At 47.4% G+C, this 20,810-nt stretch overlaps 1 protein-coding gene across 2 annotated transcripts in view; it reads left to right on the top strand.

Annotated features, from left to right (window-relative positions):
* The first annotated feature begins 537 nt into the window (after positions 1-537).
* si:dkey-34e4.1 (carboxyl-terminal PDZ ligand of neuronal nitric oxide synthase protein) overlaps positions 538-20,810 on the top strand; it is a 41,466-nt gene continuing 21,193 nt past the window's right edge. Inside the window, exons 1-4 of one of the 2 annotated variants that reach the window (XM_047045041.1) lie at positions 538-1,142; positions 1,792-1,863; positions 19,116-19,208; positions 19,414-19,472. In XM_047045041.1, the coding sequence (XP_046900997.1) occupies positions 1,038-1,142; positions 1,792-1,863; positions 19,116-19,208; positions 19,414-19,472 (329 nt within the window). In that variant the 5' untranslated portion in view covers positions 538-1,037. Of the gene's footprint in view, positions 1,353-1,791; positions 1,864-19,115; positions 19,209-19,413; positions 19,473-20,810 lie in introns of both variants that reach the window. The other variant, XM_047045042.1, reaches the window with a different exon arrangement.

Below are 20,810 nucleotides of genomic sequence, written 5' to 3' on the forward strand. Positions count from 1 at the left end.
AGAAGGCAGGATGGACCTGTTTCAGAGATTACCCTGCCAAAGGGCAACTACACTTGTACGAGGGCCTCTCCACTCTGTCCCCATAAGCCTCATTGCCATGATGCCATCGAATCACCCCAGATACTTTCGACAGTCCAAAACGCTGATATGCAATGTATGGCTGTATAATTTTCTGTGATCGTATTTGGGAACAAATGTAGAAAAATTCGATCACATTGCGGGACTTAAGTAGTAATACAGTACAATAGCCTCCTGTAGCTACTTACACTGCAGCCTTTTTCAGGCCTACTCCATGTCTTAGAAAGCAAGTATAAATCCGTTTTTGGTTAGAACTGGAAGTGTAGTGTGATTCCTAACGGAATGTCAGTAGTTCAGCCTTCAAAAGTCATAACAGTATTGAAATCAACCATTGGACTGGAAAGTCAAATTGTCCCGAGGGCCTTGTAGACTCTGCATGTGCAGTTGGTGACAATGATGGGGTAAGGGAGGGAGGGGTGTAGCCTACTCGATTACCTCATGGTTCAGTGGGTAGCCCATTTGGCAACGTTTTCCCAGAAGACTGGTTTACGTCATGATTTGGGACTTTGCTCTTGAGAGTCGCTTAGAGGAGTGGGGTTTGCGTTATTCAAAAACACCGTCAGCAAACCTCATCCACCTGCAGTGTTAAAATTATTTTAGAGCGAGAGATAAGTTGAACGTCCGATAGCTTAAGTGGTGACAGGTAGAATATATTCCTAAAATTAAAGAACCTGTAGACCTTCGACAAAATATTAGGAATTAAGGAGCTTGTAGCTGTTCGGAAAAGCAAAAAGAGGCGCACAAATCGGTCTTTTTGAAGTCGGGATCCGGGGCTTTGAAAGCGCGCTTCTTTCAGTTGTCACAATGGAATCAATCTCAGCGGAGCGGTATCTCTAGTATTCGGTAGATTCATAGTGGGTCCGCGGTTATGCTTTCCAACATGTGTTCCCGTTCACGTTAACATCGATCTCCGGTGTTCTTTGCCTCTGGACAGAAGTCTGGCTTGATACTATTCGAGAATGCCCGCGCGGAACAGGTACAACCTGGTGGATGATGTGGCGGACTCGCGAGTCCCCCTTCATAACGAAGAGGCATACCAGCACGGGATAAATTTTCAAGCCAAGGTGACTAGGCTATAGGAAATTATCTTTTACGGTTTGGTAGACATAAACTCCGTGTTTATTCTGCCATTTCCCGCTTAAGATAACCGACCCTTCGGTGGTTGCCATGGATGAGATCCGGATTAAATGTCTCATGTAGTGCTCAAATGTAGGCTACTTTTTCTTTTGCTGGACAGGTGCATTACTGCATATTATTAACTGATACATTATAAGGTAGGCTATCATAACATTGTTAACATGGAGAGGAAGTAATTTGAAAACATTTCCCTCCATAACCGATTCTACACAAACTGTGTTTGTTAGCCTACTTAAAACAGAGGGAAAAACGTTGCTATATTTACACCTTAACAGTAGTTACTGTTTATACCAGCATGTAAGACCAATGACAATGTTTAGAACGTCACAGTTTCAGTCACATGGGTGATTGACCTCGGAATATATAGGTTATTAATAATGCGGCTACCGATAATGTGATGTTTTTTAAATTTTCCCACTGATTGTTGCCAATGTTGTGTGATAATGTTAGTTAGTTGTCTCCTCAACGTGATTATAATATGCGACATGTATACATTTGAGTAGCAGTGACTACAGTATGTGTGTGCGCGTGTTGTAACTCGTGTGTGACTAATCATGTGTGTTTATGATGATGCAGTATGTGGGAAGTCTGGACGTGCCCAGGCCCAATAGTCGGATGGAGATTGTGGCGGCCATGAGGAGAATCAGGGTAAGTTTTAGACACTACCACACACAGATGAGGCTGAGCCTTGTAGAATAAGAAACCACTCGAAAACTCGGACACACTTTTCTTTGTCTTTCAACGTCTGCACCCACACGCACACGTACATCCTCCACACACTGCAATTGGGGACAGTGCTTTTGCTTATACTTCGTTAAGCGGGAGAGCACAGTTTTACCTCTTGAGTGAGCCACAATGTTTTCTGCTCGCACAGTGTGCTCTGTACTGTCTGCAGTTAGTTCCTCTCAGGGTTGATATCTTTCTACGTGCCGATACACACCTGAATAATACTGCCTTGTCCTATGCTGCAATTAGACACACAGCACAAACACTACTGCTCAGGGAAGTTTACCATCTTCATTCACAAGGAGCCATTTATTGGACAACAAAGCAAACATGGGAATACACTGACGTAAAGGGAGATGGGGTGTGTGGATTTTTGGGAAATGAGAGAGAGAGAGAGAGAGAGAGAGAGAGAGAGAGAGAGAGAGAGAGAGATGGGAAGGTGGGGGGAATAAGAGAGAGAATAGGGGGAGTTTGAAGAGAGAGTGGTGGGAAATAAAGTGTGCATACACACCTTACCCGAAGCCACCTCAACATGATTGTGTGTTTTTCAGGGAAGGGTTAGTGTGTAAGCAGGATTGCATTTCAGCACGCGTGTAGTTGTGTGTGAGAGAGTTTGTGTAAGGGTTTTGAGGATGTTCGTGTTTTTATTCTTTGCTCTGATCATTGCGCTCGGATGAACTGCACTCTTGGAGTTGACAAGAGGTGACCACAAATCAGCCCTGTCTCAGCCGATCAGCTTTATTGGTTCTCTCTCTCTTTCTCTTTGACTCTCTTCTTTTGTTCATTTGATTCTCTTTTTGCTCCCTTCTTTTTCTCTATCCCTCTCCTTCTTTTCCTCCCTCCCTCCCTCCCTCCCTCCCTCCCTCCCTCCCTCCCTCCCTCCCTCCCTCTCTCTCTTATTCCCCTCTCCTCTATTTCCCTTCCACTGTTATCCACTGTATTGTCCTTCCACCTGACCCATGTTCAAAATATTCCTTACCTTCCCACTCTCTCATTCATCCTCCTCGGTATACAGCCACCCTAGTGGAGTACATTGCAAGTGCATTGGACATCACGCATCAGTGAAAATGTCCAATGAGATGAAAGTCTCTCATCTAAGTGTGTCACTGGTTAGGTTGAGACATGACACCGTTGTGACTCAAGCCTTCTCTAACACCCTGCATACCCCAGAGAAATCACCCCGGAGACTTTTAGGGAATTTCTAAGTGACTGGAAGGAATTGATATTTCCTTTCTACTTAAAATTCTGTAACACTCTCGTTATTGTTCTTGCTCTCTCTCTCTCTCTCTCTCTCTCTCTCTCTCTCTCTCTCTCTCTCTCTCTCATTATTTAACTGCACTTACTGTAAAACTGTCTCCAGGATTATTGGTCAGTGGGTGTTTTTTGAACAACGGAGGATGTGGTCTTTGGACGTATTCTGTTTTAGTAAGAAGTGGGTTATTGTGTGTGTGTGTGTGTGTTGTGTGCGTGTGTGTTTGTGTCAGAGAGGCAGCTTGCTGACATCTCTGTGTTAAGTGGATAAATGGGATCCCTCGAGGAGCTTTATTTGAGGGAGAGGGGATATTTTGCACTACTTAATCAACCTGTGAATAAGTGGGCCCGTAGAACAAAAAAGCACCAAAATGTGTGTGTGTTTGGGGGTGTGTGTGTGGAGGGATGTGGGGTTGGGGGGTGGTGGCGGCGTAAGTGTTTTTATACAAAATTCAGTCCGTAGCCATTTTACATATCAACTGACTGTTGTTATGTAAAATGTGGAACTGTAGGTCTACTTTAAGGACACGACAGTATGACATGTACAATGAAAACATAATGCTCAAATAAAACAGTTGGGAAGAAGCTTTCATTCTTTTCCCTCCATCGCCCCCTCTCCCTGTCTCTTCTCTTTCTTCCTCTCTGCCCCCCTCTTAATCATGTTTGCTCAGTGGCGTGAACTAACTCAGCCAGTGTTAAACCATCTGCAAAAACACCCCTCCCTCCCTCCTGTTCCCCTACGTCCACTCAAGTGAGGGAAGCCACCAAGTCCCAGATAGACAGCAAGACAGCGAGGGAGGATGGTAGACAGACAGGCAAGCAGGCAGGCAGGCAGGTAGACACATATGGGCATGCAGGCAGGGAGACAGACAGACAAGACTGACAGACAGGCCGTCAGGCTGCGAAAGACAGCCACAGAGACAGGAATGCAGGGAGGTAGATAGGCAGATGGTCAGGAAGGTAGACAGACAGACTGTCAGGAAGGTAGACAGACAGACGGTCAGGAAGGTAGACAGGTAGAAAGACAGACGGTCTGGAAGGTAGACAGGTAGACCGACAGACGGTCAGGAAGGTAAACAGTGAGAGGTTGGCAGCCAGGTTGACAGATAAATAGACAAGCACGGAGGTAGAGAGACAGAAAGGCAGGCAAACATGCCATGCATTTATTTTTTGATTACTGCTGGTGGTGGGGGGTGGTGGATTCCGTTCGGTTATAATTAGAAGCTGAGGAGGGGTGCAAGGGTTGAGAGGGGGGCTAATTGCTTTGTAACTGTGCCCATTTCTCAATGGAATACTCCTCTGCAAGTCAACCACTGTCAACAACTGTCTCTGACTCCCCTGTATATCTGTTTAAAATGTGTCATTTAAAAGTGTGTTGGGGTGGCGTGTGGCTAGGTTGTGTGTTTCCATGCCCAAATGTGTGATAAGGTCACGTCTGTGTGTGTGTGTATGTGTGTTGGAATGGGGTGTGGATGTACGCGTGTGTGTGCGTGCCTGCACATGTTTCTGAGAGTTGGTACTGCTTTTGCTTCTGATTTTGTGCCTAAGCTCTCCTGACAGCAAAATACAGTAGCTGGCTGGTTATATCTCAATAATGAATGGCTTTGATAAGTTATGGCTTTGCTCAACCTATGGGAATTGTCTTTATGGAACTGCAGTTGTGTGTGTGTGTGTGCGCACGTGTGTGTGTGCCTGTGTATTTTTTCCGATGGAGTAACTTCAGTGAATGGTAGTGGCCTACCATCAAGCTCGATCTGGAAATCATATTCACAGTCTTGTCTATGGGACTAACATAAAACATAAAAACTGTCAATTATTGATGCACTTCATGTGTTTCTCATGTATTAGACCAAGCCGTTGTTAGCATTACAAAAGGGCTGGTACTAAGTATAGCTCTCTTCCCTTAACTGCACTGAATCCATGACCCTAAGAGCAAGGCAGCAACTATTCAGGTTTCGGATAGCTCATTATTGAGAGTGATTACGATCACTCTCTATTACTCGAGTCTGTAATACTATTACTAATATTAGTTATTACTACGTATAGTCCTTTGCGGAACGAGAGTGGCTAGCTACATCAAGTCCCAAAGAAGTGAAGACGAGGTGTGGGGCATGTGGTTTATGTGTTTAAGAGCCTGCGGAGACGTGACCTACATCTTGGCGTGGCACAGGAAGTGGCACAGGAAGTGGCACAGGAAGTGGGACTGCCAGCGTTCTGATCAGTCCACGGGCCACTCTAGGAGCTTTTGATGGGGTCAGAGATGTAGTCAATGGCAGATTTCAAGTAATTAGCTCCCAGCTAAATGACTATTGACTGCCAGGAGGTTGTCTCTCTCTCTCTCTCTCTCTCCCCCCCTCTCTCCCTCTCCCTCTCTCTCTCTCTCTCTCTCTCTCTCTCTCTCTCTCTCCCTCTCTCTCCCTCTCTCTCTTTGATTTGAACTGGGCCTGCCTGACAGGCCTTCTTTATATTGCCAATAACGGTTGTTGACTGATGCTCGTTCTCTGCCCATGGAGAGATTGAGATAAGCACTTTCATTCAGATTACAGTGACCGTGAGGAAGGGAGAGAAAGACTAAGGGGGGATGAAAGCAGAAGAGATGAGGTGGATAGGAAAGAGAGAGAGAGAGATAAGAGGAGAGGAGAAGGATGGATGAAAGAAGGCAGAGCAGATAGATAATCTCTATAGAGATGGTGATGTTGGGAGAGATGGGAGGAAAACACTGTTTGAGCCCAGCAAGCCATAGCCTAAGCAGTTACACACACATACACACACACACACACACCTGCAGGTCAAGCTGAGATGGGATGAAAAGAGGCCTTTCTGGTTGAGACTTTCCTGTGGAGACATTCTGAGCTGGAATAGCGGTCGCCCCAGGGGCAAAGAAAAATAAATGAAGAAGGAAAAAGAATATCTGTCTGTGTGTGTGTTTATGTGTGTGTTTCTGTGCATTTGTGTACTTGTGAACCAGTACATACATGGGTGCATGTGCGCATATGTGCGCTGCTCCATTTCTGTATGATAATAGCTTCAGTAAACCTTTCACCAAGTCTGTCTGATCAAGGACTGGACTGAGGCATTCACAGCTCACTGCCCCCAGACAGCTATATCTGTCTGTTCGCCCTTGGGGGAAATATTACTGTTGCACTCTCTTTCTCACACGACCAACACACACACTCTCACACAACACACTCTAGCTCTTTCTGTTTCTCTCTTTCCCTCACAGTCTGGCTCCCACTTTAGCGGGGCTATTTTCAGATCGTCAGCATCTCCAGAAGGATTCCCCAACCCAATATTTATTCATGTCCATATATTTCAACCCTCCACCATCCCCTATTCACCCCCTGCTGTTTTGCTGTGCTCCCCCACACTCTTCTCCTTCTAAAAATAGCTCTGCTCAGTCCAGCCCGGTCCTCGGTGTCTGTCCAGGCGTGAAAACAGGTGTGGGGGTGCTAGGAGGTGGAGGGCTGTCCGCCTGTTTACCCACCTGCCCGTCTCCCTGTCTTTGTGTGGGTCTGCTCATCTCCCTGTCCGCCTGTCTGTGTCAGAGGAGAGGCGGTGCCTAGAGGAGAGGATGGGGTGGGGGTGGGGCCCGAGTCGAGGAGCAGTTGGCGTGGGGGGGGGGGGCTGTGAAGGAAGGTGGGTGCGTGCTGCAGATGACAGATGGAGAGACAAACTCTCTACCTTGCTGTCACCTCCTCTGTGTATGCATGCTGATAGTTTTGTTGTGGTTGTGCCGCGGTGCGTGTGTGTGTCAGTGAGACACACACACAGACTAAGGCTGCTAAGGGCTTAGACGTGGATGGATCAGTGACATATGGGATGTCAAACAAACAAACAAACAAATATTGACAGAAAAACTAAAGGAATTACACCTCCTAAATTCTTCTCCCAGAGGCATCTGAAAACAGCTGAGCCTTTTGCCGCCTCTAAATCCTCTCTGCCAAAATGTCACACAGTTGAGATCTGTTTCCTTTTAAACAACCGTATATATGTACGTGTATGTGTTTATGTGTTTACTGTGTATGCCCAGTGAGTGTGTGTATGTCCAGTCTGGACAGCATCAAGTCATATACATAGTTAAGTTCACTCAGTAGACTTCATCAGACTCATTTCATCACCGTAGCGACAGCTGTTCCCCTGCAGCCGACCCAGCCAACCTGCTGACTCTGAAAGAAGCCCATCCCTCTCTTCTGTCACCCCGCCTCCATCTTAGCCCCATCTTAGCTCTCCATCTCATATCTCCCTCTCTATCTCCTTCTAACCTCCCCCTTCTCTCTGTAGGGGAAAAGCTGCTTATGTCTAATGATGCCAAGATCTTAGGTTTTTTTGTTCTCACCACTGGCATCGAAGCACGTCTAAACTTAACCATCTTTGAAGGGCACCCCCCCAACACACACACACACAGGTTGCAGCTAACACCATAATCACTGCCTCTGTAGTGACATAAATGGTCTGTTTAACACACAAACACACTAACCCAGCTATCCAGATTCAGTACTAATAGCAACTGTGCGTGTCCTCTCAGTATCTGTGAGTGTGTCGGTGTGTGTTTTCACACTCTGTGTGTGTTGTGAGCATGTTTGTTGTCCTGTGTGTGTGTTATCCAATAATTGTAGGTATTGTATTTTAGGACTATGTGTGTTCAGCCCTGCATCACATGGCATGTCATGACATTACATGATCAATTAAAGCCAGTGATCATGTTAGACACAAACATATGTGTTGGGTATGGCATTATGGCCCACGTTTGCACTGCAACAATTATCAATACCTCCCCCACACACACACGCACACATATACGCACACATTTACGCACACACCCTCCAGGGATTTACACACAGAAATACACACACTTGAGTTGAATAACAGTCGTTTAAATGGGAGCAGAGCTACACTCTCCCTGGGGGTGTTACTGATCTGTGGTGATGGGGGGATGGGGGGGAGGGCTGGGTTATGGGCTTTGAGGGGGATGGAGGTCACAAAAGGGAGGGCGGGCTCTGGGGAGTGGGTTAAAGAAAACACTTAATTGGTGCATTGTCTCGGTTGTTTTGTTGACAAGAAGGTTGTGTGTGAACAGATGTACCGGAGCCTGGTGGCCTACATGTGTCTGCTGGTGCAGTCTCAGACCCCCCCCCCCCCTGCCCCAGGGTGGATGTGAAGGGGTTAACTCCACTCTGCCCACTGGCCTTGTTGTCCTGGCCCTTCCTCCCCCTGTTCTCAGCACTCAACGGGGCTCACTCTGACTCCAACTTTGACTTGCATACTAACTCCCTCTTATAGGGTCGACGGTAGAGACTCAATCAGAGCATTGTTCTCTCCCTCTCCTCTCTCTCTCTCTATAATGTTTTTTTAATGTCCGTTAGGTAGAGTTAAATGATTCCCTCTCTCTTTGTAAAATGTAATGGTAGACAGCAGGTCTTTTTCCACATAGATAACCAGACAGACAGACAGACAGATAGGTAGATGGGTAGACAGACAGGTAGACAAGCAGGCAGACAGGGAGACAGACATATAGGCTGCCAGGTCTGTTAACTGGACAGCACAGAGCCACTACCAACCCATGTCCAAGCCTGGATCGCCCCTCTTATCCATTTGTCCTTCCCCCAGTCCTCTAGCTCCCACAGCTCCCCCAGTCCTCCAGTTCCCCCAGTCCTCCAGCTCCCCCAGTCCTCCAGCTCCCCCAGTCCTCCAGCTCCCCCAGTCCTCCAGCTCCCCCAGTCCTCCAGCTCCCACAGCTCCCCCAGTCCTCCAGCTCCCCCAGTCCTCCAGCTCCCCCAGTCCTCCAGCTCCCACAGCTCCCCCAGTCCTCCAGCTCCCCCAGTCCTCCAGCTCCCCCAGTCCTCCAGCTCCCACAGCTCCCCCAGTCCTCCAGCTCCCCCAGTCCTCCAGCTCCCCCAGTCCTCCAGCTCCCACAGCTCCCCCAGTCCTCCAGCTTCCCCAGTCCTCCAGCTTCCCCAGTCCTCCAGCTCCCACAGCTCCCCCAGTCCTCCAGCTTCCCCAGTCCTCCAGCTCCCCCAGTCCTCCAGCTCCCACAGCTCCCCCAGTCCTCCAGCTCCCCCAGTCCTCCAGCTCCCCCAGTCCTCCAGCTCCCACAGCTCCCCCAGTCCTCCAGCTCCCCCAGTCCTCCAGCTCCCCCAGTCCTCCAGCTCCCACAGCTCCCCCAGTCCTCCAGCTCCCCCAGTCCTCCAGCTCCCACAGCTCCCCCAGTCCTCCAGCTCCCCCAGTCCTCCAGCTCCCCCAGTCCTCCAGCTCCCCCAGTCCTCCAGCTCCCCCAGTCCTCCAGCTTCCCTAGTCCTCCAGCTCCCCCAGTCCTCCAGCTTCCCCAGTCCTCCAGCTTCCCCACCTCCCCAAGTCCTCCGGTTCCCACAACTCCACCAGTCCTCCAGCTCCCCCAGTCCTCCAGCTCTCGCACCTCCCCCAGTCCTCCAGTTCCCACAGCTCCCCCAGTCCTCCCCCACAGGCTGTATCAGCTCTTTTCATCACTTGGTTTATTTACCTTGACAGTCCTCTTATCTCTCCATCTCCTCCCACACCTAATCCTTCCCCAGTCACCCCCACGCCCACCACCACTGCCACCACCATTAAATAACTATAACCTCCCCCCAAACGCCACCTCCTCACCGCCGGCCCTGTCCCAGGATGGCACAAAAAAACATCCGGCAACATCTTCAGGACAGATCTCATCTCCTCTCATTTCACCACTGCTGTCACTCACTACCACTCACTGCACCTCAATCACGACTGCTGTGTGTGTGTGTGTGTGTTTCCGTATGTGCATGCTTTCATGTGTTTGTATGTATGTGTGTGTCTGTGTGTGTGTGTGTGTGTGTGTGAGCAAACGTGTGAGAGAGCACCAGAGAGCTAGTGTGTTTAAGTCAGTGTGCACACGGGTGTGAAAAGAGCAGGTGTCTGGTTGAAGGTTTTCATTTTTTCCGAGTCAGTCACTGAGCCTGTTAGTCACAGCTAGCCTGAAGTACTGTAGCTAGCTAGCTATCTGCCCACAAAGGATGGATCGCAGTCATAGCTCACTCTCTTCCACCAACAAGACATTTTCGATGTTGACGACGCTTATGTTGACCACTGAAACTGCAGAGCTGCAATCTCTAGTGCTTTAAGATGGCTTCACTCACAGCTCAGTATACATAGCTGGATGTTGTCAGGGACTTTAACAGACTGTCTGGAGTTCCTGTGTCACACAGAGCTGAGTCAATGAAAGGACTCTCTTTCTTTCTCGCTTTACACACTCTCCCTCTCTCTGTCCCTCTCTCTCTCAGTCTCTCTGTCTCTCTTTCTTTCAATTTCTCTTTCCCCCTCTCTTTCTTTCTTTTTCTTTTTTCTATTGCTCAGCTCTCCAGGATCTGCAGTTTGTCCTGAGTTAACTGCACATGTCAGGCCACTCCTCTGGTCTCCCTGGCAACCAACATTGCTGCTGAGGCATGTCCTCTTCTCCTTTTGAAACTTTTCTGTAGGAGTGGGAGTGTGTGTGCGTGTGTGTGTGTAACAGTAATAAAAGGTTTAAGTGTAGAGCATTCGAGTAAATCTTTACCCAACCTTAAAAAGTTTGTCTCTCATCTGTCCGTCCATCCGTCTCTCACACACAGGCCAGTGTGAGCGGGTGACAGACTCCCGGAACCGGGGTCATTCTGCTATAGGTCAGTTGTTTGTTGTGTAAAGATTGAGGACACTGCCGGAGGCTTTTCAACTGAAAGATAGCCTGCCCTACTTCGAACAATGTTAGTGTGTGTGAACATCTCCATGGCCTCGTCTCTTTCCAACTGGATGCTCTGCCACTTCAAACGCCTCAAGGTGTTTGTCTGTTTTTCTCCCTTTCTTCCCTCTGTGCATCCATAAAGGAGTGTCTGGTGGCCTATCTGTGTATATGCATGCACTTCCGCACATTTCCAAGTGTGTCTATGTGTGTGTGATAGTGGCACAGGCTCAGTTTGAGGACTATAATAAAAAATGACAGTTTACCAGCTTCCTTCCCTCTCTCTTTCTCTCTCTCTCTATCTCACTCTCTCTCTCTCTCTCTCTCTCTCTCTCTCTCTCTCTCTCTCTCTCTCTCTCTCTCTTTCTCTCTCTCGCTCTCTATCTCGCTCTCTCTCCTTCTCCTCTATCTCCCCAGGCCCCCAGCTTACAGACGTGTGTTGTTAACTGTCACTAATGACTCATATATAATGTAAGCAGGTGGGGAGAGTAGAACATCTCCATACTGTAGGAATCTGGACAGATACTAGAAAGTTCTGCACGCTTCTGTCAGGGTGTGTCGGATCTAGCAGTGGCGCCGCACTGGAACACTGTTTGGAGAAAGCTTACAACTTTGGCGCGGACCAAATAGAAAAATATTCGACAAATATTTGAGCCTGGCTAGGAGGAATGGATTCTGTGTAAAAGACTTGACCCAGGTCTGTTAGTCTGTTTCTGTTCACACACACACATATAAATAATATGTAAATTGTGTGTTGTTATCAAGTTATCATACAGTTTGCCAAATAGATAATGACAGCATCTGCTTCTTAATCTTCTTAATCTTAATGCATCTGAGGCATTAGCATAATTTGGAACATAATACGTTTTTTCCCCAAAAAATTCCTCAAACCTCAGCCTCAGATTTTCCTTCTCACTGTGGGGGGGCCGTAATGTGTGTGTGTGTCTATCTCTGACTGTACCTCTGTGTGCCTTTGATCATGTGCATTAGACATGGGTCTAGCTGAATCCTTGCAATTGTGTGTGTGTGTGTGTGTGTGTGTGTGTGTGTGTGTGTGTGTGTGTGTGTGTGTGTGTGTGTGTGTGTGTGTGTGTGTGTGTGTGTGTGTGTGTGTGTGTGTGTGTGTGTGATTGCATGGGGGGGTGATCTTATTCTGCAACTTTGATCATGGCAAAGTGTGTTGATGGCTTTTTAGTCAGACCTCCACTGTGAGATCATAGACTGATTTGCTCTGGTCACAGAGATCTCTGGAACTTTCTCTCTCTCTGTAAATGTCTCTCTCTTTCTCTCTCTCCCTATCCTCTATCTCCTGTTCTGTCCCCTATCTCCTGTTCTGTCCTATATCTCCTGTTCTGTCCCCTATCTCCTGTTCTGTCCCCTATCTCCTGTTCTGTCCCCTATCTCCTATGTTCTGTTTCTGTCATTTCTCATATCTCCTGTTCTCTGTCCCCTGTCTCCTATTCCGTATTCTATTTTATCACCTATCTCCTATCTCTAGTCCTCTGTCTTCTATGTCCTATCTCCCATCTATAGCAGAGCTTCTGTCATCTCATGATGTAAATCAGCTCTAAATTCCAAGTTGTCTGACCGTGGCTGCCTGACTCATGCACACACACGTCTGATATGAATGTGTTCACATCTGCCTCCATCTTGGCCTCTTGACAGTGCTCCAATGCAGTTGAATCCACTGTTGACCTGAAGGGTGTTGCTGCCGGAGTGTGTGAGCTGGGGCATCAGTCCTATTGTTGTCCCCAAACTAGGACTCTCTCTCTTGGCTTATACGCCGTCCTGGGGCCTTTGGAGGACATGCTGTTAGGACAGATGGCGCCCCTGATCCCAAATCTACTGCATCCGACTAAGGGCGCCTCCACCTACATGTTTGGGGTAAACCCTGCATGTTGCTGTGTGTGTGTACGTGTGTGCGTATGCATGTGTTGTTTTACTGTCTAGAGTGCGGGGGGGGTTTGTGGCCTCTGATCCAGCAGGATTCTTCCTAGTAATCCTATTACCATCATAGTCCCTTCCTTTGTCAGGCCATACCAGACCATGCCTTGCTAGGCCAGGCCAGACCAGGCTAGACATCAGCCTTTTATGGACACAAGCCCACAATTTCCATCTTCTCCCCTTCTGGACTCCTGTTGTCCAGGAACCTTAAGCCTTGTTTAAACCCCTCTCTCTGTATCTCTGGTAATTTGCTGACTAACACTTATTGGTTCTTGTGTGAATGTGTCTGTCTGTATGAGAGTACCTGCCATTATAGCCCTGGGACTGTCTTGGCCCTTCTTGTCAGAAAGGCACTCGAGTCCCAGCACGCATGGAAGTAGCACACACATACACACACACACTGCAAGGATCAACGAAGCAGTGGCACACCACAGTTGTGCCAGACTGCAAACAACACTGATATAATCAGACAGGTCTTGGTCTAAGAGTGGCTTACAGGTTTACAGTGGTGTTCTTTTCTGGTTTTCCATTTCTCCTTATCTCAGCACTACCGTTGTACCACAGCAAAGGGTAAGCCTCGAACGCTGCCTCCCCCCTGCCTACACACACAGACACACACACAGCTCCTCCCTGGAGTGCTCCATCGCGTGTAACCCTGCTGTAACCTACATTAGGAGAGAGGTCCGTTAGATCTGACAACCCACTAATGCTGTCTCTCTGGTTTGCTCTCTCTTTCTCTCTGTCTATCCTACCAGCCAGTGCCAGACAGCCTCTCTGTGTGCTGCCAAGAGTGGAGCCCAGGAGCCCAATCAATAATATCCGCACTCAGGCGGAAGTCAGTCGCACACACACTTGCGCATTCCTACACACTCAAACACACACAAACTTTCTCACTTACTCTCTCTTTCTCTGTCTCTCTCTCTCTCTGCCACACACACACACACACACACACACAAACACACTTTTGATCTGGGTCAAGGTTGTTGTCATAACGACCGCCCGTGTAACTGCTCACTCACAGACTGTCCCCTGCTGTCGGAAGGTGAGAGCTCTGATTCTCTTTACATCTGTTGAGAGACAAGGGAGAGCGGGAGAGAGAGAGAGAGTGTGTGAGAGAGCAGTTTCTCTTCGGGGAGCTCATTTCGTAACCGAAAAAAAACTGCTCAAGTCACCGTTTGGCCATGTCCAAGGCTAACCGAAAGATACAGGAGACTAACAGAGTGAAACAGCCACTGTTCAGTTTGAGGTAATTTCTGTTGTTTCCGTGTCAGCCTTCAACTGTTATACCGCGTCCACACAGTGGAGTTTTCTTTTCAGCTTTCAGTCTGTCAGCCAGCTGCTGCGTTTCTCAGCTCGGTGCACCAGCTGAACAGGACGTCTCATTGTGCATCTCCCAAAAACATCTATTTTGAGGGGAAAAAGAAAAATCCCCCCCTCAACTCCAGAATTGTATTGAGGACGGTTGCCGGGATACTATCTATAGGGCTCATTGTGAGGCCCTGTGTGGGGCCCAGAGCCACGACAGTCACCCACAATGCCCTCTGCATTCCGTTGGCTCTTGAGCCCCCCACCCTACACACCCCTAAAGGGTTGCTGGGAAGTCTATAGTTTCTCAGTCGGTCATTCCGTCTTTTTTTTGTGCAAAATTGAGATCCACTCCTTTTCATGGCACTTTCTTTGAAAACAAGATGGGGAACCCTACCCACCCTCCTCTTTCTGTGTTTCTAGCCAACCTAAAATTCATTTCAATCTAATCTTCGATCAATGGATTCGCTCCTGTAAGGCTACCTTTTCATTGAGGGACAGTTGACTGCTAACTAGGGCTGTCCCCACTCAGTCGATGTGCTCTTGGTCGGCGAAAAAGAGGCTTTTGTCGAGCAGCCGTATGGCAGTGTGAGATCTGATTCCCGCTTTTGTCACCATTGCTGAATTAAATGTTCTACAGAAATTGTAGATTATATTAATTAAGAAAAATAAAGCAAACGTGTTGTTGCTTTTTTTTAAACGTGTTACGGTTTTCCCTTTCGTTAATCTGCGTTTTGTTTTTTTTGCACACGGCACACGAACACAATTGTAGCTGTTAGCCAAACTACAAACTCTACCATACTTTGTCTACAGTTGGTGTTATTAATCCTTTAGGAAAAATAGTAAGGAAATCTGTGGTATGGAAGCATTTCATCAAAGTACCGGGTGACTCAAAACATGTTGAATGCACACTGCCAACAACGGTTTATATTCCATAGTACAACTTTGAAAATGATCAAGGCATACCACTTGAAAACCGTAAGTTGGCCTACTTCGCTAATGCATGCTAACACGTGCTGGGTTGAAAAATGTACATGTTAACATCACACAAAATGGTTTGATGAAAAACATTGTGACATTTAGAGAAAGAAAAAATTAATTGACAGGGAGTCAGGTGGCTGAGCGGTTAAGGAATAGGGCTAGTAATCAAAAGGTCACCGGTTTGATTCCAGACCGTGTCAAATGATGGGGGGCGATGTCCCTGTACCTACTGTTAGTCGGTCTGGATAAGAGTGTCTGCTAAATGACTAAATGTAATTGTTTTATTTTCAGAAGTGTTCAGTCGAGTTTTGGTCGAGCAAAGAAAATCTTAGTCGGGGACAGCCCTGCTGATAACACTGTGTAAATACTGGACCTCCAGTAATCATGTAAGGTGTGTGTGCATGTGCAGCCTGCATGGGTGTGTCAAACAAGCCATTGACTTTGGTCTCTATCCACCTCTGAGCATCCACTGTAAGAGTGTAAAGTAATGTTGTTGATCATGGGGACCCTAAACCAGACAGCACTCTACAGTTACTCTCTACACTCCCAGACCAGGCCTCATACTCGGGTAAGGGGAACCGCAAGACAACTGGAGGAAATGGTGGGGGGGGAAATGTGAGAACCGTGGGACAACCATAGTGGAACCATGCATGTCACCAACATGTTGCCTGTTTGTTTTTGAATGTTGGTAGCTGGTGAAAATGTGTGAGACCGTCTGTTTGAGAACACGGGCTGAGATGTCAGATGTGGGTATTTTTCTGGGAACATTTCGGTGATTGATTAAACGGTGTGTTTCTATCTGTGGAGCCAGTGTTGCACTTGTGAAACGGCCCTCTATGTCTCTGAGGACGGACTAGTTGCATCAGAAGGGGAGGGGGGGAGGTTGAAGTTCTGTGGTTTTGAAGTCCTTCAGATGTTACTGGTTTTCCCCCTCAAGGACGTGGGAGGGGGGGGGGGGGTTCCAACTGATGAGGCTGTGTGTTCATATCTGTTGGGGTGGGGGGGGGGGGGGGGGGGGGGTAAAAGTGTGTTTCTGTTCTCGAGAGGGATGGCAGGGGAGGGGGATCGGAGGCCACCTGAACAGCCTAGATGTTCGGTCTGTCAAAGTCATGATTTTGAATGACGCACAGGGGGGAGACAAACAACCATTTCAGGATGAGCGGACACTTTTCCGAGTACTTGGAGACCCCAGAAATATTGACACCATGAGATGACACCAAGATGTGGGACAAGGAGGCCTTTTAAGCACTAGTTCATGGTGGATTGACTCTTACTATCATGCCTTGGCATCTGTTCATTTATCTATCCTTCCTTTTTGGAGTGTGGGGAATTTGACGGCAGGCGACACACTTCTCTGGTTGTTTCTTTTTTGCCTGGGAGGGAGAGAACATCTTTCCCAAGTGCCACGGCCAAACAGGCTGTGGCATATCTCTGAATAAAATAAGCCTGTTCTGAGAATAACATCAATCAATGGGGCACCCGTCTGCTGCAACTAGATGTCAAGATGTTTGTCTGTCAACTTGATTTACCGAAGCCTGACAAACATTTTCTCTTTTAAATAGAAGCGTCTGTCTGCCAGTCTCTCAGAACTTGTGTGTATGGGCTGGGTTAACTATTCTTGTGGGGACCAGAAGTTACATCAAGAATAGTAAAACAAGGACAGTACATTGAGTAGAGCAGCCTCATAACTCAAAATCATTGTGTACAGTTGCGGGTTAAGCACAACAGCATTACATGGGTTAGCCTTTAGCTGAGGGAGCGTTAAAAACCTGGAGCCAGCTTGCTTTTCATCGGTCCCTGTTCCACTTAGCGCTCTATCAACACTATTTGCCAGACGATCGCTGTTCTAATAGATTACATTGTAAAATGCTGACTGGGATCTCTGTGGCTGTTCGGCAGAGACGGGTAGGTTTTAGACCCTCAGGCCCAGCCAGATACGTTACGTAACTTAACGTTCAATTAAGTTGTGCATGTGCCAGACCAGAGTGAAACTTTCCCACAGTCCTGTCCTCGCCTATGCATCGAATTTAGTGGGAGGAGTACGGAATATGCTGACACAAAGAATAATGCCAGTTTGCTGCAGTAATGTTAGATTAATGTTTTCTGTTAAAAGCTGCTGGATATGACAGTATGTAAAGTATGGCTGCAGAGCAGGGTTAGGGTTGCAGAGCACGTCCGATCTGTCATTGTTTATGATTCTACTGCAGTGGAGTCTCTCTCTCTGAAGACCAAAATGTTACAGAAATATCTCAGCTTTTTCCACTTTTTCTTTGCTACATAGAGTTTTGGTACCTGCTATCTTGAAGTTTAGTGGTGGGGTATGCCGTGAGAACTTTTAATTGCTTGCTTTCCGGTATTTCTGAGAGAAACGAGAACAATGTAGGTGCATTAAAGTCTGAATATTTCAAAACACATTTGCACTTAAGCAAAGAAAATATAAAATTTTCATACTTGGAGGAAGTTACAAAACAATTTTTCTTGCATCGCCATGCCAACATAAAATGTGAATAATACAAGACTAATGTTTGCCTTTTTCACGTTATTTTGACACACTTGAACTGGAGTGAAAGTGGTGTGCTTTACTATTTGCATGTGTCTAGGAAGTGTGTGGGTGTGTGCAGCACTGTTTGGTTTTCAGACATGTTTGAAATCCAGTATTATGTTATTTTGCTTGACGTTCTCCGTTTGTCTCCCTTCTTTACTTTCTCCCTCCCTCCCTCCTCTATTTCTATCTTTCTTTCTCTCTTTCTCTCTTGCGCTCTCTTCTCTCGGCCTCTGTATCTCTCTGCATTGCTATAATCAACCCTCTGAGGACTCTGGGCAGGGTAATTAGACTCTCAATCTTTAATCACCACAGCTGGTGAGCAAACACACACACAGAGAATAGGTTGTTTATGTTTACTAGGCATATTGGTTCATGCTTTCACACTCCTAATACACAGGCAGACCCAGAAAAGCTAGCTTGCCAATTAGTCCATGCCACTCCAGAAGGTCAACAAATGAAGGAAGTGGTTGTTTTTAATATCTGTACTTGCTCCCGGCTCTGCATCTCTCCTCTCCCAGCCGGTCAAGTAACACAGCCCAGATAGTCCATGTTCTACATGAGTGTGTGAGGCTTGGTGGTCTGGAGTGGTAGGCAGGGTGGGGGCCGTCGCTGGACGAGGTAGGGTGTTAGTCACTGTGCACTCACACACAGCTGCCATGTCCGATTCAGTGAACGAGACTAAGATGACTTTTATTCTGGCTTCTTCATTGTTCTTTTACCTCTCTGAAATATACAGGAGCCGCATGTGTGTGTGTTTGTGTGAGTGTGTATGTGGCTTTGTGTGTGTGTAAGAGCATGAGTGTGTGGAAAATTCAGAGGACTAGGTGGTACGCTTTAATGATAGACCCCCCCTGAACCAACCTTCCCTCACTATAGAGACAGATGACTCATCACTGCCCGTGGATATGGGAGGATGTTTCTGGGCTGGCGGATGCCCCTGAACCACTGTGTGTATCACGAAAGGGCAGCAGCTGCGGAATCAACCGTCCAAAAGGACAACGCTAACATTAGCCTTTTGCTTCAGCTAATATACCGTCGGCGAGAACCTGATGTTCCCAATGGTGGCCATATTGATTCCACTTTGGCTTTATTTTAGGGTTATCGTGATCTGTTCATCTGTGCAATGAGGTGGCAGTAAAGTACAGGGGGAAAACTGGGGTGAGGTGGGTAGGGGATGTGTGTGTGTGGTGGGTGGGTGTGTGTGTGTGTGTGGTGGGTGTGTGTGGTGTGTGTGTGTGTGTGATGGGTAGGAAGATTGCTAAATATTATATTACTAAAATGCGATTGGGTCAATAATGTATGCACATTTAATGTACTTGGGGAGGTGGGTGCAGTTTTGTGAAGTGCATTTTTTTCAAAGTTGTCTTGAACACTGAGAATGGATTTAAATGTAATATCCACCTTGTCTTACCGTGGATTGTGCGTGTTTGTAATCCTCAGTATGAGTTCAAGGCCAAGAACATCAAGAAGAAGAAAGTCAGCATCATCGTGTCGGTGGACGGAGTCAAGGTGGTTCTCAGGAAGAAACAGAAGGTAAGACCAGACCAAAAGGCGGGGACACGTTATTGCATCATTATTAGTCAATAAGCTCACGAGATACATAATGAATATCTCAAGCATGGTATTCTCATATCTGTCTCGGTTTGCAAAAAAGAAAACCATATATTTAGGTCTGTTTATGTGCTGTGATTGATACAGTATGTCCCTCTGCCCTCCCTTCCCCTGATCCCCCCCCAAGAGGAAAGAGTGGACCTGGGACGAGAGCAAGATGCTGGTGATGCAGGACCCCATCTACAGGTATACCTACATCCTCTGACCTCACCCAGCTGTACAGAGGAACCTGAAGGAGTAAGGCTCACCTTCTGGGGTTCTGCTTTTGGAATTTGACATGGTCATTGATCGGAACTAAACGTCTCCTGTCTAGATTGAAGTCTCCCCAATCACAGCCTCTCGCTAAGACTTTGCTTACATGTATTCACTCAGCTGGCACTTTTATCTGAATATGAATAGTAAGTGCAGCAGATCCATCAAGGACCACAACTTTATCATGACTGTCCATTCAAACCACCAAGAACAGACTAATATACGGCCAAGTAGCCACAGCTCCTATAGCACGGACACCTTTAAAAGGAGCCTTCTGGAATGACCCTGATGCTTTTATGTACCCAAGTCCCTCTCTTATGCTCCGCTAATGGGCCTGGATGTACAGTATGTGCCAAGCGTACTCACACTTACCTAATGTAGGGGACACCATGAATTATTCATGTGTCGCGTGTGCGGCATGTAAGAGTGTTTAGGGACGTATCTGGACTGGTGCTCTGGCCGCTGGACCACGTCCAGTGTGTCTGTGTGACCTATTGTGCTTTTAATAGAGCTTACGGGATTTGTATTTGTATTATTGTATCATCTGGTTGATTGACTGGCTAATGTGCTGTAGAGAGGACAGGCAGCTTGTGTGTAATGGTGAGGGAATGAGATATGTTATGGGATGAATGCATGTCTCTGTGGGTAGGATCTCATTTGGCTGAGCCACACATCACGTTGTGGCGGGGGGTCTGGAGCGGAGATGTGCTGAAACCAGCCTGCAGCATTCCTCTCCCAGCGTTGGTGGTAGTGCTAGGCTCCGAGCAGGGCCACCGGGATCCTGCCGGACATGGTTTATAGCCCTGCATCAGTCCTGGCTAGCTGGTTCTGGCCTGGAGCCAGAGTCTTATGTGTCCTATAGGGTACAGTGACCAGGACAGAAGCAGCAGAACGATTGTTAATATTCTGTATGCGGATCCTGCCTAATCTCGTAGCTGGTCTGGACTTACGACCATAACTAATGCTCTACCACTAAGCCCGGAAGCAAGAGAATGTTGACAGAGAAAAATGTGCGCCAGCAATGTCACCCTGGAACTTTTAATTGGCCATGTCACAGCATAGCAAAGCAGCATCGACGTGTTTGCCCATAAATGAAACAAACGCTTATCTACAGAGGCATAGGAAGTCTGCCTAAGCTTCCCCCCCCCCCCCCCCCCCCCCCCTCCTATCTAGCTACGGAAGTCTTGATAGACTCTGAATGATTTAGGATGACAGCCACCAGAGAGGTGGGATACAAACCACACACACCCTCCCTTTGATCTCCAGAATATA

Source organism: Hypomesus transpacificus, chromosome 22 (genome assembly GCF_021917145.1).
Source record: "Hypomesus transpacificus isolate Combined female chromosome 22, fHypTra1, whole genome shotgun sequence".
Classification (NCBI taxonomy): Eukaryota; Metazoa; Chordata; class Actinopteri; order Osmeriformes; family Osmeridae; genus Hypomesus; species Hypomesus transpacificus.